This window comes from Plectropomus leopardus, chromosome 17 (assembly GCF_026936395.1).
Source record: "Plectropomus leopardus strain MGB_pleo_1.0 chromosome 17, ASM2693639v1, whole genome shotgun sequence".
Classification (NCBI taxonomy): domain Eukaryota; kingdom Metazoa; phylum Chordata; class Actinopteri; order Perciformes; family Serranidae; genus Plectropomus; species Plectropomus leopardus.
In genome coordinates this window covers 12,043,852-12,069,718 of record NC_142192.1, presented here as the reverse complement: position 1 = coordinate 12,069,718, position 25,867 = coordinate 12,043,852, and the positions used below count along the sequence as shown (strand labels likewise).

Below are 25,867 nucleotides of genomic sequence, written 5' to 3'. Positions count from 1 at the left end.
CATTCTTCAGCATGACGTCTTTTAGGTACATCAGTTTCTTTCCAAGTAAATATGCACTCCTAAATCCAATCGTCCGTGTTTAGCTTACGCCACAATGAATGTTACACGTTTCCATATTGTAGCAGCTTGTTAGCTAGCTAGCTAATTAGGATGTTACCAGTTTCTTTGGTTATTAGACCACACTGAGTGAGACCGCATTGTATAACTGAATTAGACATCATTATGTTCAATAGCTGTTATATACAGCTATTATAACACAGCTAACAACCAATCAGATTGCTTGATTTGATGTATCCATTTTAAACATTATATATATGACAGAAAATAAGGAAAAGCGTAACATATCCCGCTTAAGATCTAATTAAAATGTATACAAATAAATAGCTTGAAAACTGAAAGGTGAATTATTATTATCCATGCATATTCTTTTTTAGATATTTCTATATTTTCTTACAAAAAAAACACATGATTTGGATATTTTCAGCAATTTAACAAAAACACAGAAAGATAGATGATAATAGGTCACATAATATCCGGCGACTGATTCATAATGACAAAGCAAACCTTAAAATGTTTATATACCATATGTCAATAGCACTATTGTGTAAAATAGCTTGCATCTCATCTTGCCAAACGTGGGTCTGAATAAATCGGTTGTACTGCCAGATCTTTTCCTTTGTGCTGATGTCAGAGCTCTTGCAGTTGGTATTGGTGACCTTTTAGATAACAGGTGTCACGTATGAAGGTCTGTCAGGTCGGGCTATCTATTGTTACACATGTGAGTGACTCACAGAGGTGGGGGAAGGGGAGTGGATGTACCATGGCTAGATAAAAGCCACTGGGTGAGGGTATGGGTGCATGCGCTTATCATAATGGTTTCTTGGACATGTCGTCTTCTACTAGAGGTTGAGAGGTCATGGGAGAAAAGAGAGGAGAAATAGAAAGCTCAAAATCAGTCTCACATTTCATGTCAGCCACAGAACAGTCAGGCACAGACACATGACTTGTTTTTAAAAGAGTCTCAGTCGAAAAAAAACGTCAGGAATGGTCTCTTGACTATTTGGTATCTTTTATGCATTGATATAAAAGTGTCATATCAAAAATTAAAAATGCATTAATTGCCTTTTAGAGAACAGCATTGCTATTGACCGCTGCAGTTGAGAAAAGCACGGAATTGAGAGAGATAATAACATGGGGAAAAAATGTGCAAATTCTAACAAAAAAAAAAGGATCAGAGTGAATAAAAGCTCCTGACTTTGCACTCCTTTTGCTAACAAGGAATCTCTCAAACAGTGGAAGTACTTGGACTGAAACGGTTAATCGAAGGTCAGTCCTTGCACCTTGTAGTGCACAAAGAGTTGGGATAAAGGGGTTGTCACAAAGATTCATATTCAAATATAGACACATCATATCCTTACGGGGGGCAACAATACATGCATTTGACAAGCCAGAAAATGATCAAGGTGTTCCTTACAAGAAACATATAGGCTCACCTCTATTCAGTCACCACTCATCTCTGTAATTTCCATTCAAATGAAAGAACAGGATCATATTTGTAATGCTAATCCTGTGGATGTCTGTCTCCGTGCTGCGTGTGTATGGGCTGCAGGTAGAATGTGTTGTTCTGTATTCTGCACACACATTCAATCAGGGCGAGGGCTTTGTGGATTCTAATCTCACACTTTGTGATCTCCAGATATCCGGGAGGAGAGGTTTGTGCACTGGAATGTGAGGCAAGTGTTTGTCTCGATGTGACGAGAGGTTCAGCAGGAGATTTACATTTTTCTATTAGTGGAGAAAACAGTGGGACGTGACTCGGTGGAATATGATTAACAGAGACTTGGCTTTTCTGACGGTGGTTTTGGAAGACTTGTTTTTTTAAAAAAGGGGCTCGTTGTCTTTTTATGTGTGTAGATTTTGCAGCAGAGTTTCATACAAGGCATACGTCGGTCGCAGATTTTTTTTTCAGGGAATCAAAGATCAAAGAACAGAAGAAACTAACATTTATAGACGTAGAACATTAATATAAGAAGTGTCAGTATAATAATGATTACAGTTAAATGTTGTGCTCCCGTGCAGAAAACAAAGGGGAAGAAGAAAGGTGATGTGTGAGTTTTCTGATGCATTGTCTCATGTCTCCTGAAAAGGCAATTCATTGTCACCGTGCCACCAAAAAGTGTTTTCAAAAAAAATCTGACAGACTGTGTGCCACCCTCAAAACGTTGTCCACTTCGTATTAATCCACATCCACATCCAGGTTGATCTCAGTACTCAGGTTGAGGTAGAAGAAGGCGTAGACACACAGGACGAAGAACAGGATTGCTGCAATGACCAGAAATGCATCCTGAGGAGAAATGAGAGAGGAGGTTTTAAGACACTCTTTTCTTCTGTAGAGTTATTTCTATATTTCTATCTGCCTCAACCCTCGTCTGTTGTAATGCACAGGAGCACCTCTACTTTGCTTGCATGCGTTTGTAATTATTGTGCTTAACTATTACTGTTGTTATTTCTATATTTGCCAAGTCCCTGTTGTCCTTCTTTTCATCTACATGTGTTGCATTCCTAATAGCTTTTTACCAGTCTGAGTATGTTGTTTATTAACTTGTTTTGAAAACTAAATATTAAACTGTCATTTGTGAGTGTGCTTTTAAAGACAAATGTAATTATAGGACTGTCCATCACCACACTTTCATTTCAGCCATTAAAGCTAAAATCAGTTTGAATCTGAAGATGTAAACTGTTCTAATAAAATTAAAACTAGTCCCCACTATTGCAGATAAATCGGAAAATGTGTTAAATATTTTTTTTAACATCAAAGCTGATCAAACCGTATCGTTCTGTTTCTGTGGCAAGATGACTGCATGGTAACAAATACTTACTCTGTAACTGTAATTCTTGAATTGCTGCATTAAGACTTCTATTGATCTTTGTTTACATCGCAATATTTATACTATTTGTGTATGTACACAATGCATGAAAAAATAAGCAACTGCACAGGAAACTGAAAGACATGTTTTCTTTTTCTTTTCATTTTTTTAAAAGGTTAATAAGTTCACGTATGTCAGTGTTTTCTGTCCACTAAGACATCAGCCTGAGAGCCCATCAGTTGGCATCTAACGCCAATACCTGGGGGCAAGGGCCAATATTGTGGGCATATCAGGTGTAGGCAGCAGATATATGACCTAAGACTCCCTCTTCCGTGCGCTGGTCAGATAAAAACAGATATCTATATATGAATGCAGTTTTGGGATTTTAAAGGCAAATACAAAGCTAAGTTGTCATTAGACAATAATAGAAGGATGCCAAGATTACATTTCTGCCAATGCATTCTGTTTACCTGCTGTTCAAACGTGATAGGTCAATACTACTTGCACTAAAAACTGAAACCAGAGCCCTACTAAAACCAAAATCGTACACCGTCACGTAAAGATTCCGAATACGTACGCAGAATCTCTCTTTCTAGAGATTAATAGGGCTTTAACGGTTTGTGTATTGGTGTTGAACCGTCACGTTTGGGGTCACATGCATGTATGCAGATTGCTGTATAAATACGGACGCAAAGTGTAAAAGTGCGCGTTACGCCCAGACACATTTAGTTGTGCGCTGTTTGCAACACGTGTTGTGGTTAGCACAACAAGCAGATTGGCATCAGTCGCACTATGGCACGATGCTGGACGACTGTGGGTCCTGGGGTTCCTCATCAGTCACAACAGCAACGGAGAGAAAGAGCGTTTAAAAGCTACTGTAGCTCCCCTACACACACTGTGCCGGGACTAATGTTAAGTAAAGCTGCCAGGTTTTGGACACTTTTTCCAAAAACAATAAAAAAATGGAGAGACTTTTTATTTGGGGTTTCTATAGTTCAGTCTGAGGAAAGTCTGACAGCACATCACAAACCTCTGAAGAATGAATCATTGATTTGTTTCAGGTTTTCTCTTGATGCAAAGAGATGAAGTAGAAACACATTGTGGAGTAAAATTAGAGCCACATTGGAGAAAAAAAAAGTACAGTATCACATTTCTGAAACCAAGCACTGAGTGACCACAGTATTATAATCTCTTTTAACTGCAATCAGTCTCCACTGTTCTCCTGCCATTTGTACAAAGAAGTTAAACTTTCTTCAGCAAAATGGCCTATTTTTCTCCTTTTTTAAAGATTTTTTTCTATTGGTTAATTGTCAAACAAATTGAGGCTTTCCAGAGGAGTGGCATTCAACTTGAAAATGGGAATTTGGAGCGCTCGTTCATTATGTGGCGCTCACACGATTACAATCTTCATCAGCTGGAGTTTCATTAGGGCCACTCAGAGTATTGAACAATGCCAGTTATTCTTTATCAAGAGAACTCATTAGCAGCAAACTTTCTAATCAACACTGGAGAGCTTGGAGGGCTTTAAAAGGGTGCGGAGTACAGTCTGATTGGGGGTTATTCAAAAAGAAATATTTGATTTGAACATGGAAATTAGTTTTTACATGCAAACTGGGCCACGACAACAAAGGTGACATGACAAGCAAATTTAAAACACATGACTGTAATCCTACACACATTTTTTTATTGATATTTATGATCTTATATTATAATCTCATATTTATGGACTCTTTAAGACACTGTAGGAAAATCTAACATGATAAACTGATCATAATTTATGAGAGGGAAACTGATGGTGCAAAACAAGGGAGACATGTATAATATCTGGTGGTCTTATGTTTTTTTAGTTTGGCCAGGGGGGAGGCACACGCAACTTTAAATCGTTGCATTTAAAGATGTGTGTGTGTGTGTGTGTGTGTGTGTGTGTGTGTGTGTGTGTGTGTGTGTATGTGTGCAGGATCATGTGAAAGGTGGTGTTGTTTTTGTGTGTTAGGATGGGTGTCTGTCATACACACATATTCTGCTGAAGTGCACAAACAGGTTGTGTGATGATGGGATGTGCATTCTGCATATGAAATCAGCTTTTTGTTTTGGTGATAACTCTCAGTGCTGTGTGGTTTGCTCATTGCAGTGACTCTATTAGCTACATTTGATATAACTAAAAAAACAATGTTCGGGTCTAGTTATGTTGCAGTGAAGGTCATGCAGGCTGCCAGAAAAAACTGTATACCTTCCATAAGGATCATGATAAAACTAAAAAAAAACCCCACCTCAGCCACCCCATCTCTCTGATAAATAACAAACAGTCCCTAAATGGGCCTGTGATGTCTCATTGTGCCATATACTGTATTTACAAGTGACATAAAGTTACAGTAAAGGAAAATGACATGCAGGAAAGCAGCAAACAAGACAGATGTGGGGGGAAAAAACAGGCAAACAAAAAATATATGAATGACAATTAGAGAAAACATCAGCTCAGTAATTGCCGTATGTAGCACACACACACAGAGAAGACTGCAAATTCAACCCACTGGCCAAACTGCAGAGAGAAATGACAGAATGAAAAACAAGAGCGAAAACGAGAGAGCAAAACAAGTGAGAGATAAGGCTCGGCACAAACGAGGGGTGGTGGGGGGCTAATAATAATTCCTCTCTGACGAAGGGGGGTGAAAATTAAAAGGCGTCACGGCATCCACAGCTATCTGTGTACATGTTGTAGTGCCTAGTCATCAGCAGCATTGGTCTTCATTAGCCTCAGCCCACATTTATCTACATCCCGGCAGCCTCCAAACAGCTTTAAGTCCTTGCTTAATTGGAAAACTTTTAAATTTCATGCACTTTAGTTTCATATATTAACCGCCAGGCTCCCACTGCTTGATTTACTTTTCTATTTTGCCTAGGCCTCGGAGAAAAGAGAACTGTTATCAAATCACGGAGGCTTGATTGTTTTCTCCTTTTTCTTGTGTTCTCTCACAGCTTTGAAAAACATGACAAAGAGAAGCGTTTGTAATTCTGCCGACAATATCGCAAAGAAAATGTTGTGCCTCTGACGCAGGTAAGCATTTCGCTGAATTGCGGCTGAAACAAAAGGATTCAAGAAATCGCAATCATTTTTTTCTCTCTCTCTCTTCTTCAGGTTTCACAGAGAAAGAGAACAGCTGGTTATAGTGACTCGTCTATGAAAACAAGCTGGAAGGGGTTTTGGTGAAAACACTTGAGTTGTAGGAAGCACCTGCACTTGATTGAGATCATTGTTTTCGAGGAGAGTGGCCCACTGTGTTGACTCTTGCCTCGTCTCACGAACACATTTGTGTGCGCCCACTCACACATCCACACGTACTCAGACGCAAACACACAGCCTCTCTGCCCACATTCTGATGGAGTCCCCTGGATGGGGCCCAAGCATCATCATCTTCATCATGTGGCTCTCTCAGCAACGGCGGCAGCTGCAGCACACTCGGCATGCTGGGAGCTGGGTCCCTGTCACCCTGGCGACAAGCCACAGCTCAGCAGACATCCCCTCATCTGGTCTGCCTTTTATTCTCCTCCTGGGTTTGTTTGTGTGTGTGTGTGTGTCAGTCTGTATGTGCCTACGTGCTAAGCAAGAGAGATTCAGTGTGTTTGTGGCTGTATGTGGGTGGCAGACAGACACCAGCTACAAACTGTTGGTGCATTTGGGCTGCGGTTGATAAGCACATCTCATCTGTACAAGTCGCAGCAACAAATAACCAGCCATTAGCTTATATTTCATGGCTGGTTTTAAAAAAAAGTTGCTGATGATTTGTTTTATCGGTGGCTGTAAAATGTAACTTAACACGCTGATATCTTAATACTTCCTTTGAGGGATCAGTAAACACATCCTGAAACCTTTATACTTTCACACTAATTAATTTAAAAATTTTAACAACACTCAATGAATCTAGCCTTTTTTCAGATGAATTATGTCTTCGTCAGGAAATGGTAAAAAAATGCCCATGAACATTTTCGGTGCCGTGGGTAAAATTGCTTGTTTTATCTGAGGTTTATCAAAACGTTTACCTGAAATAAGTGCTTGAAATCAATTTCTGTCATTCAACTATCAAATATTAGACTAAAAATCTCAGCACTATTTTTTTGCATCACAATCCTACAATGAAAAAAAAAACTAACATGATGAAAAATGTAATTAAAAAAGCTGATTATATTATCTGAAATGAATATGACTTTTATAGAGCTAAAACATTTTTTAATGCAACTCCGCCCTTTCTGCATGCATAAAGGACACTTTTTAAAAACATCTCCAGGAACAGAAAAGGTTTTCTTAGTACTATTATAACTTATTGAGTATTTTCATAAAGCCTGTTGTATGTTAAATGCCATACAAGGGGTGGGCAGTGTGTGTCCGCACATTAACGCAGCGAGCTGCCTGTCTGTAATCAAAGCCAATACATCAAGATTTCACCACCTCTAAATGGATAGCACTTTAAAAGGCGACGCTGAAGCTAACTGAATCAATTAAGCGCCAGACTAAAAAGGTAAGCTTCTCATATTTTATGTCGATTTTATTTCCTTTTTTTCTAAAATGCAAACAAAATTAGCTGAATTTGACATCCCTATTCCAGACCAAACTAGCAGCTTGTAATGCTTGTGTTGCTACCAAAAACTGAAATGAAGAAACTGGATCACAAAAAGACAAAATATATGCAGCAATAAAAATAAGCTGAAAACAAAAATAACACCATATATAGTCTCACGGTATACACGACAATCACAAATGACAGCTGGACAATACCCAGAGTCATTATCTGTAGCCTCCATCTTTCACCAGTTCCATAAGCAATTTTTTTTCAAACTTTCTGGGCTCAGCAGCTACTGTAAATAAGACCGAGGGAAAACAGTGCAGGACTGAACAGAAGGCTAGTGTGCCAATTAGACAAGGCAGCAGACTTGTTTCCTGTGCTGCAAGCTAGTGTGCTGGAGATACTTCGAAGGCTCTTCCTCTTCTCTGGGCAAACTGACGACTTCCTGCCAGCTTCTTCTTCTCTGCTGTCGTGAACTCGTGCGATCTCGGGTTTGAATGAGCAGAACTGAAAATATGTCCACGCTTGCATTCAGGCAGTAATAAGTTACTTCTGTAAACACACCTTGACTACATGTATGAAGGAGAACAGATACAACAAGTGGCAGGTTTACGCCACTTCTGAGGTCAATGTTTTGTGCAGCCCGACAACTGATCGCTGTTGTGGGAACAGACGCTCTCCCTCTCCCTCTCCCTCTCTCACTTTCTCTCTCTGAGTCTCCATCCTTTTCCCTGCCAACTTACCCAGACTGCCCTGCTACTAGGACAGCCCCAAGGCAGCCTGCTCTGGCAGCTGCCAGATTCTCTGTGCCCACATGTCTGCTGGTCCTTCTGAGATGCCAGCTGCATCTGAGATCGGCATCTCAACCGGGGACGTGGTGAAAGAGGGAGAAGGAGAAGAGACTTAATGCGCACAGCAACTTGCCTTCAAAAAGCGCAGCCAAATCGCTGCTGTCAACCAAAGGTTCAGAGACAAAGAGGGAGGCTTTCTGCTGTCATCACAGAGAGTGTAAAAATCACAACTTTATACGCTGAAAGGACTCGATGGGAAAGCAAGCGTGACCAAATATCCATTACATTTGGGCTGAATTTCAATCGAACTCGGGGCCAAAGGGTCTAAGTCAGTTTAATATCCTCGTCCCAGAGGTATTTTTAATCCGACCTCTGAAAATTCCCCTCATCTTGGGCGTGAAAAACCTGAATTATTCATGAGCAATATCAATATTTCAAGATATGGACTAATCTAATTGGATTAAAGACGTGCTTAATGAGGCCTTGCGTGTCTAAGAGATGCATATTTTAAAACCTGACCATTTCACCCAGTGTTTAATCCTCACTATGATTTTGTTCATCTCTGTGTACTACGTGCCAACTGAGGCTTAATGAGGAAGTGAAGCCTTTTGGCTTTCGACGCACTGTAAACAGAAGCAATTCTCAACACCACAAAAGGAAAATAAACATGCTGGGAAAAAAAAAGGAAAATGTGTCTGAATGATGTATTCTTTAAAGTGATTTTTTATTTTTAAGAGCTATAGAATAAACACTTGAGGACCTGATTTCATGTGATGGAATCTGGAAATTTCAAAAAGGATTTAAACACCTATGATGGTACATTCACATGCTATTTCCCCTGGCATGGGATTACTCTATATAGAGAGACCTTGAAATAGAAAAAGTGTTTATTGGTAAGCCAACTGAATGAGGTAAAAAGCATAAACAGCGGTTTGCCAGAGTGATAAACGTGGAGTCATCCATCTTTGCCTGCACAACAGCTCCTAATCGCTACAGTGTGACAAAGCAACGGAGAAAGACGCACTTTTCTCTCCTGGCAACACCCTCACTGTCCTTTACTTCCACGTTACCCAACTCCATATTATCACCTTCTTATTCTTTCTCTGCTCCTTTTATTTCACTTCCCTCTCGCTCCACTGCTTCTTAACCATTAAAAGACTAAGGAAACCCTTGATTTTCAATTCATCCAGGGATTCACTGTGCGTTAAAAAGCTGTCTTCCTCTTTTTTTGTCGACATGACAGAGTAATGTAATCTTTATGGAGGACTCTTCCATTCCTTCCTTTCCCAAACGATAGTTTTCAACACTTGTGCAGATTTTCAAAAGGACAGGCAGGGGGCCACAGCACTTTAGTTCAGGTGGATATATATCATTATATTCCCAAAAGACCCACTGCAGGTTATAAGAGAGCTAAGAGTCTGTGATGTGATCTAGTGAGACGAGCTCTCAAACAGACACACAAATGGAGAGAAGATGGCTGGGAGACGGAAAGACAAGAAAAATCACAGATGGGCCAAGACAGACAGGCAAGCAGTAAAAGTGGAAGACACGTAGATACAGACTTCAGTAAAGAGAATAGAAGTCCAGGTTATTCTCACCCTAAATCCAGAGGAAGTCTTCTTTGCTTCAGCTTTCAGTCGTGTGAGCTTTAAGGCCGTCTTTGTCTTTTTGTAGTCCTGCTTACCTGAGAGAGAATAAAAGGGGCACACAAATTAACTGACTTAAAAATTGTCTTGTTTCATTCATTGTTGTCAGGCAAGCGGAGACTCGAGGACGTTATTGCAAGAAATAGTTTGTCAATTATTGCACAGAATAAATAAACAAGATATAAAGTGTTTTTGTATTTGTTCTACTGGTTCTGAAAGGCAGATTTGTAAGCTTGAGGCAGAGACAGGGCAGCTGTTTCCCCCTGGATCCAGTCTTTATGCTAAGCTAAGCTAAGCACCTCCTGGCTGTAGCTGCAAATTTAACAATTATGAGAGCATTTGATCTTCTAATCTAGCTCTCTGCAAAAAAGGACATTTCAATCTATCCTTGTAAGTTCTGCTTCGACAGCGTAGCTATATCAGACTCTAAAGTTGAATGTTTTTTAAGACTTTTCAAGATCATTTTTAACCAGTTTATTTATCCAGAGGAGCAGGACTCATTTGACAAAAAGAAATGAAGGATGGATGAATGAAAAAAAACTGAATTAAAGACATTTTGAGGTTTTTTTGAGGACCTGCATACACCCTTTCCCAAAATCCAACAACAATAGCTTTCAATAACACAAACTGTAAAAAAAAAAAAAAAAAAGAAAAAAAGGAAAAAAAGAAAGAAAGAAAAAAAGGCAAAAGTGTTGAAATTTTACAGTTTATACAGTTTAATTTAGCCACACACGTCGCAATCTGCACATGCATCCAATATATAAGATCTTTTTCTGGCCCGAGCTGCACACAGCTCACCTGTGCTTGCTTGACTTCCCCTGAGCTCAACTCTCAAGGGTGAGTCTTGTGGGCAAACCGGCCACCTGGCAAAGCATGTGTGTTTATGTGTGTGTGTGAGCTTGCTTCACATGAGGCAGGGCCGGCTGTCTTGGTCTAATTAGAAACAACACACTGCAGGAAAAGGAACTTTGCTAACAATAGGGTGGAAAGGCAACAGCTTGCTGAACAGTGTGTGTGTGCTCTGGTGCTTCTACCTTTGTGAGAACCGATTCACAGGGCAGGATTGTCGACAAATTAGTGAGACCTTGAAGATTTTGTTTGAGAAAATTTAGTCCAGGGTTATTTTTAGAATTAGGATTAGGTAAAAGCTGAGGTGAGAGTTGAAGTTAGACGTTCAGATGGTTAACATTTAGGTCATGAGCTGGGGAATAAATGGATGGTCCTCAGAAGCAGAGAGGAACAATATAGAAACATGGGTGTGTGTGAGACGGAGCTACAGCCCCAGGGTCAGCTTCGAGGTTTTTCTCGGTTGGTGATGTGACATGTGGAGGCCACTTGGTGTTTTTACTCCCAGCTAATTAAGCCTCATTTACATCAGGAGAGGGAGCAAGAGAAGGAGGAAGGAGTGGAAAGAAAGCCTCCGTATCCATCTGGAAAGGTTGTGGGAGAGAGAAAAGTAAAAATGAGCTTGTGAGACGAAAGGGTAAGGAGGTGTGTACGTGTTGTGATTCCAAAAACAAACAGAGCTGCATACCACTGTGTATCATGTCTCTCGAGGAGCAGAGGTTCTACTCTTCTGGGGACAGCCATGGAGAAGAGAGGAGATGACCATTAGCATGAAGTTAAGCAGCTGCTCTGTCTCAATACATGTACTTTTTCTTTTTCAACCTTTTCACCCTCGCCTACTTCTTTTTCAGAGATCTTGCACTCAATTTCTCTCTCTTTCTCCATCCCTCCCGGTCCTGGACTCCTCCTAAACCTCCCTCTGACTCAGTGGACGGCTAATAGAAATGGGGAGCATGTTGCCAGAAGCAGACAGTGAGCGTGTGGGAATTCATTAGGAGGGCCACTGGATGTCTCCTCCACTTGTCAGAAAGTGGAGAGGGGGGAATTTTGATTGGAGGGCAGCTCAGGTTGCTCACCATTCACGGAAATTGTAAAGGGATTTTCAGACTGCAAATGGCTGGTTGTGATAATGTAAGACTAGAAGAAGCTACATCGAGTGCTACCGATCCCATATTAAAGTACAAAATACAGAAAGTCAGATACATTGTGAAATGTGTAAAAACATGCTGACTTAATTGATTTCACTTTTCATATGCTTGAATGACTGGGCCTTTATGCTTTCAAACATCATCGTTTACCAATCAGATCCAATCTGATCTCAAAGATCAGTAACAGGGCAAATCAGGGCATTTTTTAACTGATCGGCTATACTGAGCTATGTAGAGCCCCATCCCATCCTTTGTTTTACATCAGCTGTTTTTACTTGAGAAGCTTTCATGTACGACAAAACAAGTGCAGCTGTCATCAACTCTGCACCTCTACTCCACGCCACATCCCACCTGCCATCAAAAACCACACGCCATAAACAGCAGCAAAACACAGTATAACATTGTTTCTTGTTCTATTTACCGAAGACGAAGAGCACTAGAGAACCGATGACAACCTCGCTCACCACGCCACTACAAAGGACTACAAAAGCTCAGCTGGCAAAATTCCATTAAGAGTCATTATTATAGTAGCCTAAGCCAATGACATGAGAAAAAAGGTGAAAAAAGATACCAAAAATAAACTCACAATGGAACAAAGTTCATTAGAACAACTCAGACAAGGGCTGCACCGAAGCAGAAGATACTGTAGAGCTATAGTTGGTTGCAATCTGCAACCTCAGCGAGAGACGCCACTAAATCCTAAACACGAGACATATAAGCAACAACTTAGAGGCAGCAATAGGATTGATTTTAGTGACTTACTAAATTAGATCAGGACATACCGAAACATTTAACTATCCAGACTATTTAGGAAATGGCATTGCTCATATACAGTAACAATAATCTAAGGTTTAAACCAATTTGCCCCAGGGAGATCTGTTCAAATCCATGATCTCTGTTGTGTAACCTGTCCAGTACCCAGCTAAGAAAAAAAAAGTTGCACACTTTGAATTAAAATTGAAGCCCACAACTTGAACAGTCTGTTCTTTCTGTTTTCATTCTAGTTTGCTTTGTCTGCCTGCCTGTTTCCTCAGGGAGCCTTTTCTGCACCAAAGTGCCCAAGGATACTCAAAGACAGAACAAAATCAGAACTTAAGCAAGCTGGAGTTTAAATTTCAAAGGCAGGATTTTGCCCAGCATTTAGAACAAACGTCTTCCAAAACACGCACCTGTGCTGTTTCTCTCTCACTCGTGGGGCTAAAATTGTTCTACATTGGGAAAAATTGCGTTTATATGGAAAAATTAATAACTACCCTATACACTCACAACCATCTGGCAAGAATCAATATTTAACTGGAGCAAAATCAAAATAATTACACCAACTAGGATTATCAATTGTTGAGGAGAAGAAATACCAGAGAATTACATCAGGCTGTGTAAGGTAGTGTAATGCTGTTGTATTACAGTGGTGTGCTTCTTAAAGTCTCATGTTGGCTCTCTGTTGTGCACGGGTCTCACTCACACTCACACACTCTCTCTCACTCACACACACACACACACAGTCCTGATGATATTGCATTGGGCTTATGAGCACTCCTATTTGTCAGTGCTGCTCCCCTTGCTGCACCGGCTCTGTAGACACTTTCTGTCACCAATTATCTACCTACGCTGGGCTACACACCGTCCTCCAGTCCCTCCCCACTTCTGCCTGCCACACTGAAAAGGCATCACTGTCCTCCTGTACAGCAGCGACAATGCTGTGTCTCAGAGGAACATTAGCCCTTGTAAGGCGGTCTAGAGTGCCTGCTGAGAGGCTTCCCTAAGTGTGCCTTTCATTGAAGTCATCACTGATTTCATGTCAAGAGGACAAGAGAAAAATGAAAGTGGCCTTCTCCCCCCACCCCTTCACACCACTTACTGCACATTCCCTTAGATGTGTGCTTCATGCTTTTTCCTGACTTGTTTGTCGTCCCGTTTACCTTTAAATGCTGTCTGATTAAGACTGAGGAGAAATTATTTTTATCTGGAGCTATTGTTCTGCTTAGCATAACGAGACAGGTAGGGGGTATTAGCTAAAATTAGCCACAACTGATTGAGCACTCAAGGGGAGGAGGGTGGGGGGAGAGGTATGTGATTTGTGTGTCACACAAATTGGGCATTTAAGTGAAGCTAGAAAAGAGGTAGACATCTCAGAGTGTCACAGTTTGTGTGAAAGAAAAGAAGCATTCGTGGTAAAAAGGAAAACAAAAACACTCCCGGCCATATTGGTAATGACAAAAACAAACCTGTCAAGATGACAACCAACTGATTCTCTAACAGTGGACTACTGTATAGTGGTGCAGAGTAAACACTGTAGTCATTCCTCTTTGTCTTGTCTTTGGAGTCTTTGTTGCGTAAAATTGTGTCAGAAGCAGTAAATAAATACAAGGCAGATTTTTAATATTAAAAAAAATCTGCATATATGATGCGAGACGGCATTATTGTTCAGAAATAAAGCCATAACACTTTACAATACAGCACACAAAAATATGAGCAGTTATTAAGGGATGAGTTAGGAACGACCAAATTCTATGTTGTCGACATAATCTACTATTGAAAAACGTTTTAAATCACAGTATATCACTGTATGTTATGCCAATGCTCAGCATATCGCCAAATGTTTAAGATGGCAATAATATTGCATCATGACTAAAGTAGCGTGACAATATCCTATTTTGAGTCTTCTGGTGATTAACACCCCCACTGTTGTTGCCTGAACCTGTCTAAAGTTGTTTATCTAACTGTTTGTGCCTGGATATCCATTGGCTACACCAGATTGAAACCAAAATACCAAAATATTGGCTGTTGCCCCCAGAGGCTTTATTGTCATCAGATGATGGCTGATGGGCTCCAAGAGTGGTGAAAGAATAGCTCAGCAAGCATATCCATTGTGCACACATAGACCAAATACAACAGTTTTTTGTTAAATGTTGCCCTTTGATGCCTTATTTTGGGCCACGAAAAACTATGTATTTATTGGTTTATAGGGTTTCAAGTATCTGTTTCCGCATTCTGATGCGCTCGACAGGAAACATATATGACTATGTCATGGAGGAACCATTGATCGCCTTGTGCCAAGCTATGATTCTTGCATCAAACAATGCATGTATTTATGGTGGAAAGTAAGTCATGCCTTGCACGGTTTCAATTAACCTCATGATGCTTTCTTCATACAGCTGTCGACCACATTTAAGTCATGCATCATGAGACTGCTGCATCCTCATCTGAACTAAAAATTATTTGCTACTTAACCAGTAAATAAAGTCTTGACCCAATACATTTCTGAGACTCATTACAATCTTAAACATTTCCCAAGTCGCTGCCTTCTTGTTTATATCCCTGTATACATCCCTTAGCATCCCTGCAAAAAACAAAGTTGCTACTCGAAGCTGCATTACCAGCCCAGTATACCACATCCCGCAAAAACACCTCTAGCTGTGTTTGTCTAACACCTGCAGCAAATTTCAAACTATTCACATGCACGAACATTATATTTTTATCCCTAATTAAAAATCAGTGAAACAAATGCAACCTTGACTTCTGTATGTCATGCCTTTAATACTGCTGGAAGAAAAATAAAAGTTACAGATTTTTGAAGAACATAGTAATTAATTCTACTGCTACTTATCAATTCATTAGCTTCTAATTAAATTATTTTCTGTTTCAAACATGGAAAAACAACTGCCGCTAGATGCAGAAATTTGACCTCAGGCCAGGATAGTTCTAAAGAAACAATCCATTAAGTATAAAGAGTCAGTTAAGTATTTACAGATGCTGGTGGTTTGTTTGTCCATGTAAAAGTCAGCCAATATTTTAAGGTTTAAAAAGCATGAGTGATCCAAACGAAACACAAACATACCTGAGGAATTCAGTATGTGTTTGTGCCTTTGGGGACTGGTTGTCCTGCATATGTTCTACATGCAGAGTGATGGGGTGATTTGGACAGACAGACCACTGTCCAGTTCTCTCTGAAAGCCCTAGGATGATACAGGCAACACACTGACAGTGTGTCCAACAGTTCCCCACGCTTTGCTTCTGTGTCTATGTGGCATGGCGGCCAAATAGTCAGTGAACACATGGTGCAGATCGCTGGCATCTGCCTTGATGCATGGACGTGGAACTGGAGGGCTGATGGCAGACACATGGGAAATATTGATGCCTTGTCCTTTGTATCATGTGCAGCAAGGAGTGCAGAGGAGAAATCTCGCAAATTATTTGAAAATTTTAGCTACAACGATTACTTCTCATTAATTAATTTGATAGTCCATTAATTGGTTTGAGTCATTTTCAAGAAAAAAAAAATCAAAATTCTTTAATATGACTATTTTATGGTCTCTTTGCTCCTCTATGACAGTAAACTGAATATCTTTGAGCGGTTGAATTATTATATAACTTACCCAGTAACACTTTATTAAGGCCCAAAATTATGTATATTTATATGCAGGCAGCTTGGGTGACAGACTGTGTGTGTGAGGCTTCTCTACAGTCTAAATATGGTCTAAATATGGTCACTTCTGGCTCCAAAAAAACAAGATGGTGACAGACAAAAATCCAAACTCGAGGCTTCCAAATGGGAGTCCATAGATCAATTGGTGACGTCATGGTAGCTATGTATATATGTATATATGTATATATTATATAGTCTATGCTATCTACAGATGTCAGCTACTGATCAATTTCTCACATTTATTGCAAAAAGTACAAGTTTGTAGGTTTGACCTTCTCATGATGTGTAATGAAGCCAATAATTACCAAATTACTGCACTTGAAATCCTGGGTGTCTTATCTGTTGTAGACAATTTTCCCCACTTTGTTCAGCAGGTAGTAGCAATCACTAGTTGAACAGAGTGACCACTCACATTTAAGACTACTGTAGCTTTATCCCTCCCAAGGGCATCTTGGCACAGTCAATTACAACAGGCTTAATAATGGTATTTAAAGAGAGTGTCAACAGTGGCCGGTTGATGGCCATCTGACATGACAAAAGCACTCCAGCAGAGATGATGGTACAGCTCAACGACCAGCCTGGACTACTGCTGATGCTCCATGAATAAGCCATTCTTTTCACAAAGAAGGAAAAACAGTAGAAATTGAGGGGTTGGAAGGAGGTGGAGGTAGAGAGAGGACTAAAGTGTCCCTGACACCTGTGTTACATATTTCTGAATTGATGAAATGTGCTGTGAAACAAAACACTAAATGGAGAGGATAAAAAGCAAAATAAAACCAAAACAAAAAAAAAAGATTTGCTGTGCCCCTGGTAAGGAATGTGACAGTGGGAGATGAGCTTGTTATGTTATGTCTGTCTCTCATTTGTTGGACCTGCCGGGTTTTACACAATAGCAGACGGTTGGCGAATAAAAAAAACCTCCTTCTTCTCTTCCACTATGAAAACATATAGCTACAACTGACATGTTGCTTTATGAAACAGCTCTTACAGCAGACTAAACATGAAAGATACATTTCTCACAAGACTATCATGTCTGCTATTGCTATCAGAATGATAATGACTTTGTTTTAGAAAATTAACATTGAAAGAAAAGCACAAAAGAGGTATGAGACAAAATGGTGCAAACAATAAAACATGCATCAAAAGAAATCATTCAGCTTAAGAGACCACGCCATGAGTCGTCCCGTTAACACAAAAGTAACACCAGGAAATATAAAACCAGGAATAATCAGAGGAAATGAATCACCAGGGGCCAACAAACGACCATCCACTGGGAGGAAGGGGACCAGTCCAGAACAATACCACAGTTGACACAAACTTCAGAAGGAGGGGGAGGGAGATTAGTACAGAGCATTTATTGATAAATTGAAGAAGAGGAGGCAAGCATCCACCAGGGTAGAAGGGTGTGTGATGATTTTAAGACAGAGACTCCATCTCCATTTGACCTGTAATGAACTTCTGTCCACTTCAAACCTCGCAAATTGAGAAATTGCTCTACAGCAATAAAAGCAGAAATGTTCATTGTAAAAGGGTTATGGAAGCACAATTTCGTATTTTTGCTAATATCAAAAAGAATGATAATCTCCAACTCTTTTAAACCAATTGCTGGTGCCTTTATATGCACCTTTTTTAACCTAGTGCAGAGAACATCAAGTCTCTCCCAAAGTGGAATTAACATATTACCTACTACCTACTCTACTACTTACTGTGATGGTACACTGGCAGGTGCACACATAAAATACGTAAAATGCTTCTCAAAATATATGTGTTCACCGGGCAAAATGAGAAAACTACTTAAACTTATGTATTATATAAAATATATAATTTTTCTGAAATATTTTTTAACAAAACTGCAAAATTCATCTTTTTTTGACAGGCTTGGATGACTCCTGACTTGACCTATTTCAATGAATTAAATTCACATAATTCAAGTGTTATCTCATTGGCCTGTCACATCAGCAGAAATGATCACTTCAGGCCAAAGCCAATATTTAATTTTAAAGCCTTCATAACGTGCTTGTATTATCATGCATCCCTAAAGAGGACCACTGTTGTAGAGAATCTGCTTCTTAGATCAGAGGTCTCCTGTGTGGAGACACCATTGATATATACATGGTAATTCAAGGTGCCATGCCAGTTTTACAACTTTTATCTTTTGCACTGTATCACTCTGGTTTCACACTGGGCCCAGAAGCACACCAATTTGCCATGGAGTGCTGAATACTAACTTACGGCGCCCATTTTAATCAATTGGGCTGTTCACACTGAAGGCGCTGTGGCACTGTGCTCCCTGGCCGGCTCAGGATCTGCTGCAATAGTTTTGACATATATAGCCAATTTTTACCGCAAGCCGTGAGTGAATCTGGCAAGAACACACACTGATAAACCACTATTTTTATTAGAAACAGCCAAGCATCTACTATTTATGACTGTGTTTTTTAAATTCAAACTTAGTCCACATATTTGTTGGTTGTGTCTAAACAGAGAACCAGAAAAATGAGCAGACACACATACACTCATACACACGAGAAAACAGAGAGAGAGGTTACTCATGATAAAATGATAAAATTTAGCTCTACATGTGATAAGAAAAGAACAGGGGAGAAGATTCTCTTGTTGATTGCCCCGGAGAAATGCATTTCAGGTGGGAAAAACCAGGCACAGGCTCACTTGACAATCGACATATTGGCGCGCTTCACACCGCTTCCGGTTACAGTGAAAACCTGGCGCTGCTCTCTTCGGCTCGTCCTCTATAGCTGTGTTTGTTGCCATCTCAATAAAGGAATTCATTCTCACCTTTGTCTCACATATGTCAGCCCATCTATAATAGGTTCCTGGTAAAGATACTATGAGATCAATGCCAATATCAGGGCTTTAGTAAGTCTCAGTCCATGTAGGGCAAAAATCTTTTTCCTTGAAAAAGTGGGGGGCTTTTGCGTGTACTAGCACTACTTAGTCACATCTCATGTACATAGTCTGCCACTCCTGAGATTAAAAGTGAAAACCTTATCGGCCTATAAGGAGAACATAGCTTCCCTTTGTGTTTGCATCAGCTCTAGCTGCTCACAATTACCCAGTTTTGCCATTGGCGACCTTTTGGTTTTGCTCCACAATAGGAAAACAAAAACAAAAAGACACAATACGAGCTGTGATCTTCAAGCAACCACAGCTGGCATGCTAAAGGGGACCAAACTTTTGATTGATACCTACCATATTGCCTGAGTTAGGCCTGTGATGTAAGGGGAACAACGGGGAAACAAAATACTGCAGGATTACAGTGGTATTAAACTTTGACAAAACAGCTTCTGACATATCAAAGGGGTAGCTTTGTAAGTGTGGAATTCACTGTCCGTCAGTAATGTGACCTTAGATGCCGCTTGTTCGTCTCTAAGTGTAATTACTTCCACAGCTTTTATACTGGTTCTACTCCAGTGAGTCTGGTTGAAGTTTCTCTTCAATCCAATACAAATTGGAAAAGTTTCCAGGACTGTGCAAAGAGATTATGCTAATTTCTGCATAGCCAAAATTGATAAAGGTCTTCAAAAGAGTCAGGCTGTTATGCAGTTTGGGATATATGTGAAACTACCACAAAATTGCTCCCTGCAACACAGTATCATGTGCGATTTATTGAGTGTGATGTTAGCTTGTTTCTGTGAGAGAACACTGAGTTTATTACCGAGTTGTGGTAAAATTGCCCACATCAAGCAATGAGTTATGATCTCTCTTAGAAAGAAGTTACGAAACAAGCTGTAGACCAATCTCAACTGTCAAAAAGCATCATGAACTAATCTACAGACCTTATCGTTTTAATTGTCGGTTAATATATTGATTATCTTTTTGATTAAGCTATCAATCATTAAATAAACAAAATGTTAACTAAATGAGCCCAGAGAATTGATTTCAAGTTATGAAACAATGACAAGCAATCTGAGCATTTATTCAAAGCTGCAGTAGGAAAATAGTAGAAATATGGAATGCCTCACAAAAAACCCACTAACACCCGCTAACATCTGGCTTTTTAATGCAATAGAAAGGCATACAATCAGCATTCAGACACGGGTCAAATAACTGCAGTAGTCTGGCTCTGATCTGCATTGATGTTAACAAAACAGCCGGGTGAATGTGCGAATTTCAGCTCCTTAACTGTCCTTAACTGCCACAAATAATTACTGTCCATGTCCTCCTAAGCAGCGCTAAAACCTTGATCCGAATTAGTCTTTACCATACATAATCGACATGTTTATTGTGTTTATTGTTAGACTTTCTTTTAGATTTTTTTTTTTTCCGTCTTCCTTTTTCGGACAGTTTAGACAGATGTTGCCAATGCTGGAACAGCAGCTTTATCTGCAGGATTTGTCACCATTGAATCAGATTTATTCACCGGAGGGACCATGACTGTAACAATAAAATCTGGATACTGCCATGGAGGCAGGACCCTGCTCAATCCAATGAGAGCTGTTCAGTAACAGGAAAAATGCTCTATTTCGGCGGTATGAAAGTCCCTGGGTCTTCCTCATTATAGGACCTATAGACCATGCATGCTACGTCTGAGTGGGTTACCTTCTGCCAGCGGAGCGTCTGACTTCCAGTTTAGCGCTTTGCTAGCTTGAATGACAATCAAATAATTTAATCTTGCTTCAGACTTTCCAAATGTTATCCAGTTGAATGGATTAAGTCTTGATAGTGAAATTAATAATTTCGCTGAGATTTGACGCTCATAAAAATTTGTTCACTGATCTTTTTGCGAATGTGAGTCAATGGGAAAAAAGTCGTTCTGGGACCATAGCGCACGTGAAGAACCCGAACGGTGTGATTCCACTTTTGCCTACTATGTAAAATTTGCTTCAACGTCTGGCGCATTCAACAGCCCATGGCAAAGGTCTGTCTCTGAAATGACCAATGATTGGCCAAAGTCTCCCATTATGGCCTAGATTTTCTATGGCCTGACTACAGAGCCAAGAGGAGGTCAGAAGTCTAGTTTTCTCTCAGATCAGTTGAATTACATTTTTTATTTTTTATTTTATTTTTAAAAAAAGCCAAAATTTTCCTGCCTACTCCAGCATTAAATCTTTTTACTATCGAGTCAAAATATTCAATCAACTGACAAAACCAAATGTTGTAACAGTTAATTAATTTACTGATGATCAACAAATTGATTAACCAGCCAGCTCTAAGATGAATGAAGACTCACCAATCTGTTTTCGGTACTGATCAACTGGTAATCTGGTCGCACTGGCATCCTTCTTCCCCATTCTGCTTCCTGTGCCTGAAATAAGAAACAAGAAGAAAAAAACACCTTTTAAGAGACAGAATCTCACAGCTGGGTCTCGAAGTAACACCTGATCATTTAGCTTCATCAAATACGGATAGAGCTCCATTCCGCTTACTGTAGCCCGATATAACTTGTGAAATTTGCAGAAAGGATTCAAGCTAATACACAATCATATATCGCGAAGAGTCGTCAGTTTCGATCAGGCAGATGGTTTATCTTTCACATACATCTGCTAGACATAATTAAATTAATTCACACCATCTTCCATGTGTGTTATGTTCACACTGTGCGCACTTCCTATCCATCTCATTTAGTCTAACACCATTTCCCTTCACACCACGAGCTCGCTTTGATTACCCTGACAGCTCAAAGGGAAGATATAAAGAGAAAGAGCTTGGAGTAATACAAATAGTATCCTTTGGCTCGGCGTGTAACTATGCAAGTGTGTGACAGAATAAGTGTCAGTCTGTGCCAAGGCTGTGCATTAATGGGTGAATGTACAATCACCAGAAATAACTACCCCTGTATAATAATTTCCTTTACAAAGTGCTATCGTACATGTTTAATGCATCCATCCAACATACTTGTTTCTCAGTGAGCTCTCTGCTCTAAATTCCAGAGAGGCTCCCTCACAACACACTGCATCGATCAATAGTGTAGCCTTTTGTTTAAAATAGTGGAAAAAGCGAGTATGAGTCGAGGGGCAGGCCTGTGCTTTCTGATGACACTTCAGTCCCCCTGGTCTGTTCTATAGCTGAAAGATTTAAAAGACACGCCTGATATGTTCTGACAAATAAAATTCAATATCTGTCAAGTCCCGCTTGTACAATAATAATTGATTATCTTTTTTTTTTAAAGCATGTTTAAGTGTGAAATAGAAGAAAAATGTGTAAGCAGGTGTGCACAGGGGAGAACAGAGAGGCGAATACGAAAGGGGGAAAAAAAGTATCTATGTGCATCCAAGAAGAACAGGAGTGGTGAAGAGTCTAGCGGATTCGGCAGGGGAATAGAGGAAAGAGACTGAATTAGCATGTTCAAGGAGCGTGGCTGGCTGCCTGTGCTGACTGATGCCTTCTCATGGGAGACCGCCGCCTTGGGAGACCTGAATTTTACCTTACACTAAAAACACTGTTTTCAGCTACATTTCAAACACTGTTAGTGCCAGCAGAGATGGAGGATGTATGCACAGCTATTGTTCTCCAGCGAATGGAAACCAGAGTCAGCAAATTAAAGGACGTGAGAGGAGGACAAAAGGAAGAGAGGAAATTGCCCAAATGTAATGTTTACAGTCAGACACAGTAGGCTCTCAGACTGGCAAGCTATGTTGCACTGTGCAGCAGCATTACAATATTATATCTAAGCTGCTTGGGGTCATTCCACTTGGAAATTTCTACAGATGTGTTACAGTATGTTTCACATTTGCAGTGGGGAAAAGATATATCAAGGCACAGAGCTGGACAATATATTGATATTTCTTCAACTTAGTTTTTCATTTTGTTTCAACAACTCTTACAATCATACTCACAATCTTGCCTACAGTTTTTTTTCATTTCTTTTTTTTAATATTCTCTCCACTGTGTCCACATAGACCAGACTTCATTTTATAATAATGGAATAAAATTTAGGAAATTGGGTGATGACAATAATAATAATAATAATCATAATAATAATAATAATAATAAGAAGAAGAAGATGAATAAGAATAAGAATAAGAATAAGAATAAGAATAAGAATAAGAATAAGAATAAGAATAAAAATAAGAATAACAATAGTGACGAGAAGAGGAAAAAAAAACAAAACACACACACATACACAAGACATTTAAGCTTAAAGACCGGAGGAGTAAATCAGAACAACAACAAAAAAATACAAAAAAAAGAGAAAAAAGAAAGGTGAATGGGGGGTAACAATTAGGGAATGAGTTGTACGTGAGTGTGTGTGGTGATTTAAGTGTAAGAGTATGCGTAATGAGACAGGTTGAATCTATTCAGACTGTGTTAGAGAGACGAGGATGCTTTAATGAATTAACATACCCATGGTAGGGGCCCACCTCTTAATGAATATATCATGATAACAATAATGCATTGTCTTGTGTAATCTTTTCATAGTTTTAAAGGCTGTATTACAGTAAATTTTATAAACTTACCAGACTATCCTATTATGTGCCTTTACCCACATTTTTGATGACTGTTTTTCAAAAATCTCATTGTGTAAATATTCTTTGAAAGCATCAATAGTCAACCCTTCAAAATCAGTGCAATAATGTTGAGGTCATCAAACAGATCACAATATTTGATTTTCTCCATGTCAGTCCTTGAAAGGTGTTGCACTGACTATTAGAAAAAAATATCTGAGCAGATTGATTGGTCCCTTTGGCACGTTACATGTATAGATGATACAGCTAATATTACGTTCTACATCATTAAAAGTCTTTGTCATGATAAACACTACATTCAATGGACCAAGGCACACCAAAAACAGCCAATCAGAGCTGAGGAGTCTCTAACCAGCTGTTAAATCACGCCAATCACTGCTTGATTGAATCACTGACATGACTGACAGCTGCCTTAGAGACTCCTTAGCTCTGATTGGGTGTTGTCATTGCAGTAAGGCCATCAGAGGAACTACAAAGAGGCAGAGGAGCATTGTTTTTTTCAAAGATCATTTGTTATTTTGTGATGTGTGAAAACAGTGACAGTTTGAGCAAATATGACAATTTTTACAAGTCACGAAGTACAGCTTTAAGGGTGAATTTTCCCTCGCTAAGTTTAAGTGTTGGGAATACTGCAAGAAACTAAAACACCCACAAGCAAACTTAACTGAAAAAGTAGAAAGAAGGTGAATCCTGAGGGCATACCGACATAATAAGAGCATGACTATGGAGTAATGCTGGATAAAAATACACTAAGTTGCCAGTTTATTAGGTACACCTGTCTATATGATATGTCGCAATAACACAAAGCTACCCTCATAAAGTTTCAAATGTTCAGTTATGTTGGAAATATTTTCAAGAGATGTTGATTCAACTTTTTCAAGCAAGGACCATGCATAAAAACATTTATCTCAAAATGACAAGGGATGATTCAGGCCAGATTTAGCTATTAGCTAGTTTATATCTGCAGTTCCTGGGCAGGTATTTAATATACACTCACTGGTATTAATGGAAAAAATGTTTGTAATACTTCTTAGTACAATATGTCTATGTAACACCTATTTATAATAGTAAAAAAAAACGATCCAAAAAACCCCATTCTAACGTTGATACATTTAGTATTTATTATAGGGCAAATGGATTAGCCTGCATTGGTTTTATCTACATAGACCTAATAAAATGTGACATGCAACGTCAAGAGCATAGCATGGTGTTTCAGAGGAATTATGGTCTCTGTATTTTACAAATGTGTCTCTCTATCTGTCAGTATTGTGGAAAACGCCCTTCTACACTCTGATATTATCGGGCTATATAGTTTCTGAAAGTCAATAATGCATACATTTGCAAAATTTCGTCTCTGCAGTCTAAAACATGAAGACAAAAGTTTCAGCGCATGCAAAACTCTCTGCAGAGCTTTTGAGAGATTCAACTCTACAAAACACAGAACAGAGTGGAGATGGACTGACAACAGACAGCTTTCATTCATTGCATTCACGATACTTACACTGCTCGTATTTGCCGGGAGAAAAATGTCGCTTAGTCGAGGTGTTTCTGCATTACAGGACGTCTGGCTGTTGTTTGTGGACACGCGGGACGACAGAATTGTCAATTTTACTGTACTTTGGTCCAAATTTCGCCAGAATGCCAACACATCACTTCTCCAACAGCTAGTTCCTGGTTTACGCGTCAACACCGATGACAAGCAGCGCTTTTCTCCAATCAGACACGGTTATTTGTCGAGTTGACCAATAGTACGAGTGTGAGGCGGGGCTTTCAGACAAAAACACTGGAGGAGCACGTGACGACTTGATAGTCGGCGCACCCCCACTCATTTCAAGGTAAATAAAAAGCCCTGATTAATTGTATGATACATTTATAGCTATAAACAAATTCGTTTAAATTTGAAATGAAATATGTTGTTTAAACTTATGGTTTATTCTGCCTAAGTGAAGCATTAAAGATCAGTGGTGAAACAATTTACTCACATATTATATAACATTACAATGAAATATTATAATATTAAAGCACTATGCGATTATGAGGTAATTTCCTTATTTTGCTCCATTATACTACAACTCCACCACATTTCAAGGGAAGATCACGATTTTTACTGCACATTTATCAGACAGCTTACTTTGCAGATCAATAGTTTCTATACAA

At 39.5% G+C, this 25,867-nt stretch overlaps 1 protein-coding gene across 1 annotated transcript; it reads right to left on the bottom strand.

Annotated features, from left to right (window-relative positions):
• Positions 1-1,052: 1,052 nt before the first annotated feature.
• triqk (triple QxxK/R motif containing) lies at positions 1,053-25,401 on the bottom strand. The gene is made up of 4 exons (XM_042506509.2): positions 25,212-25,401; positions 21,475-21,549; positions 9,816-9,901; positions 1,053-2,344 (listed from the first exon to the last, which is right to left on the bottom strand). The coding sequence occupies exons 2-4, from the start codon at positions 21,533-21,535 to the stop codon at positions 2,237-2,239; spliced, it is 255 nt and encodes an 84-aa protein (XP_042362443.1). The 5' UTR covers positions 21,536-21,549; positions 25,212-25,401; the 3' UTR covers positions 1,053-2,236.
• Positions 25,402-25,867: the final 466 nt, after the last annotated feature.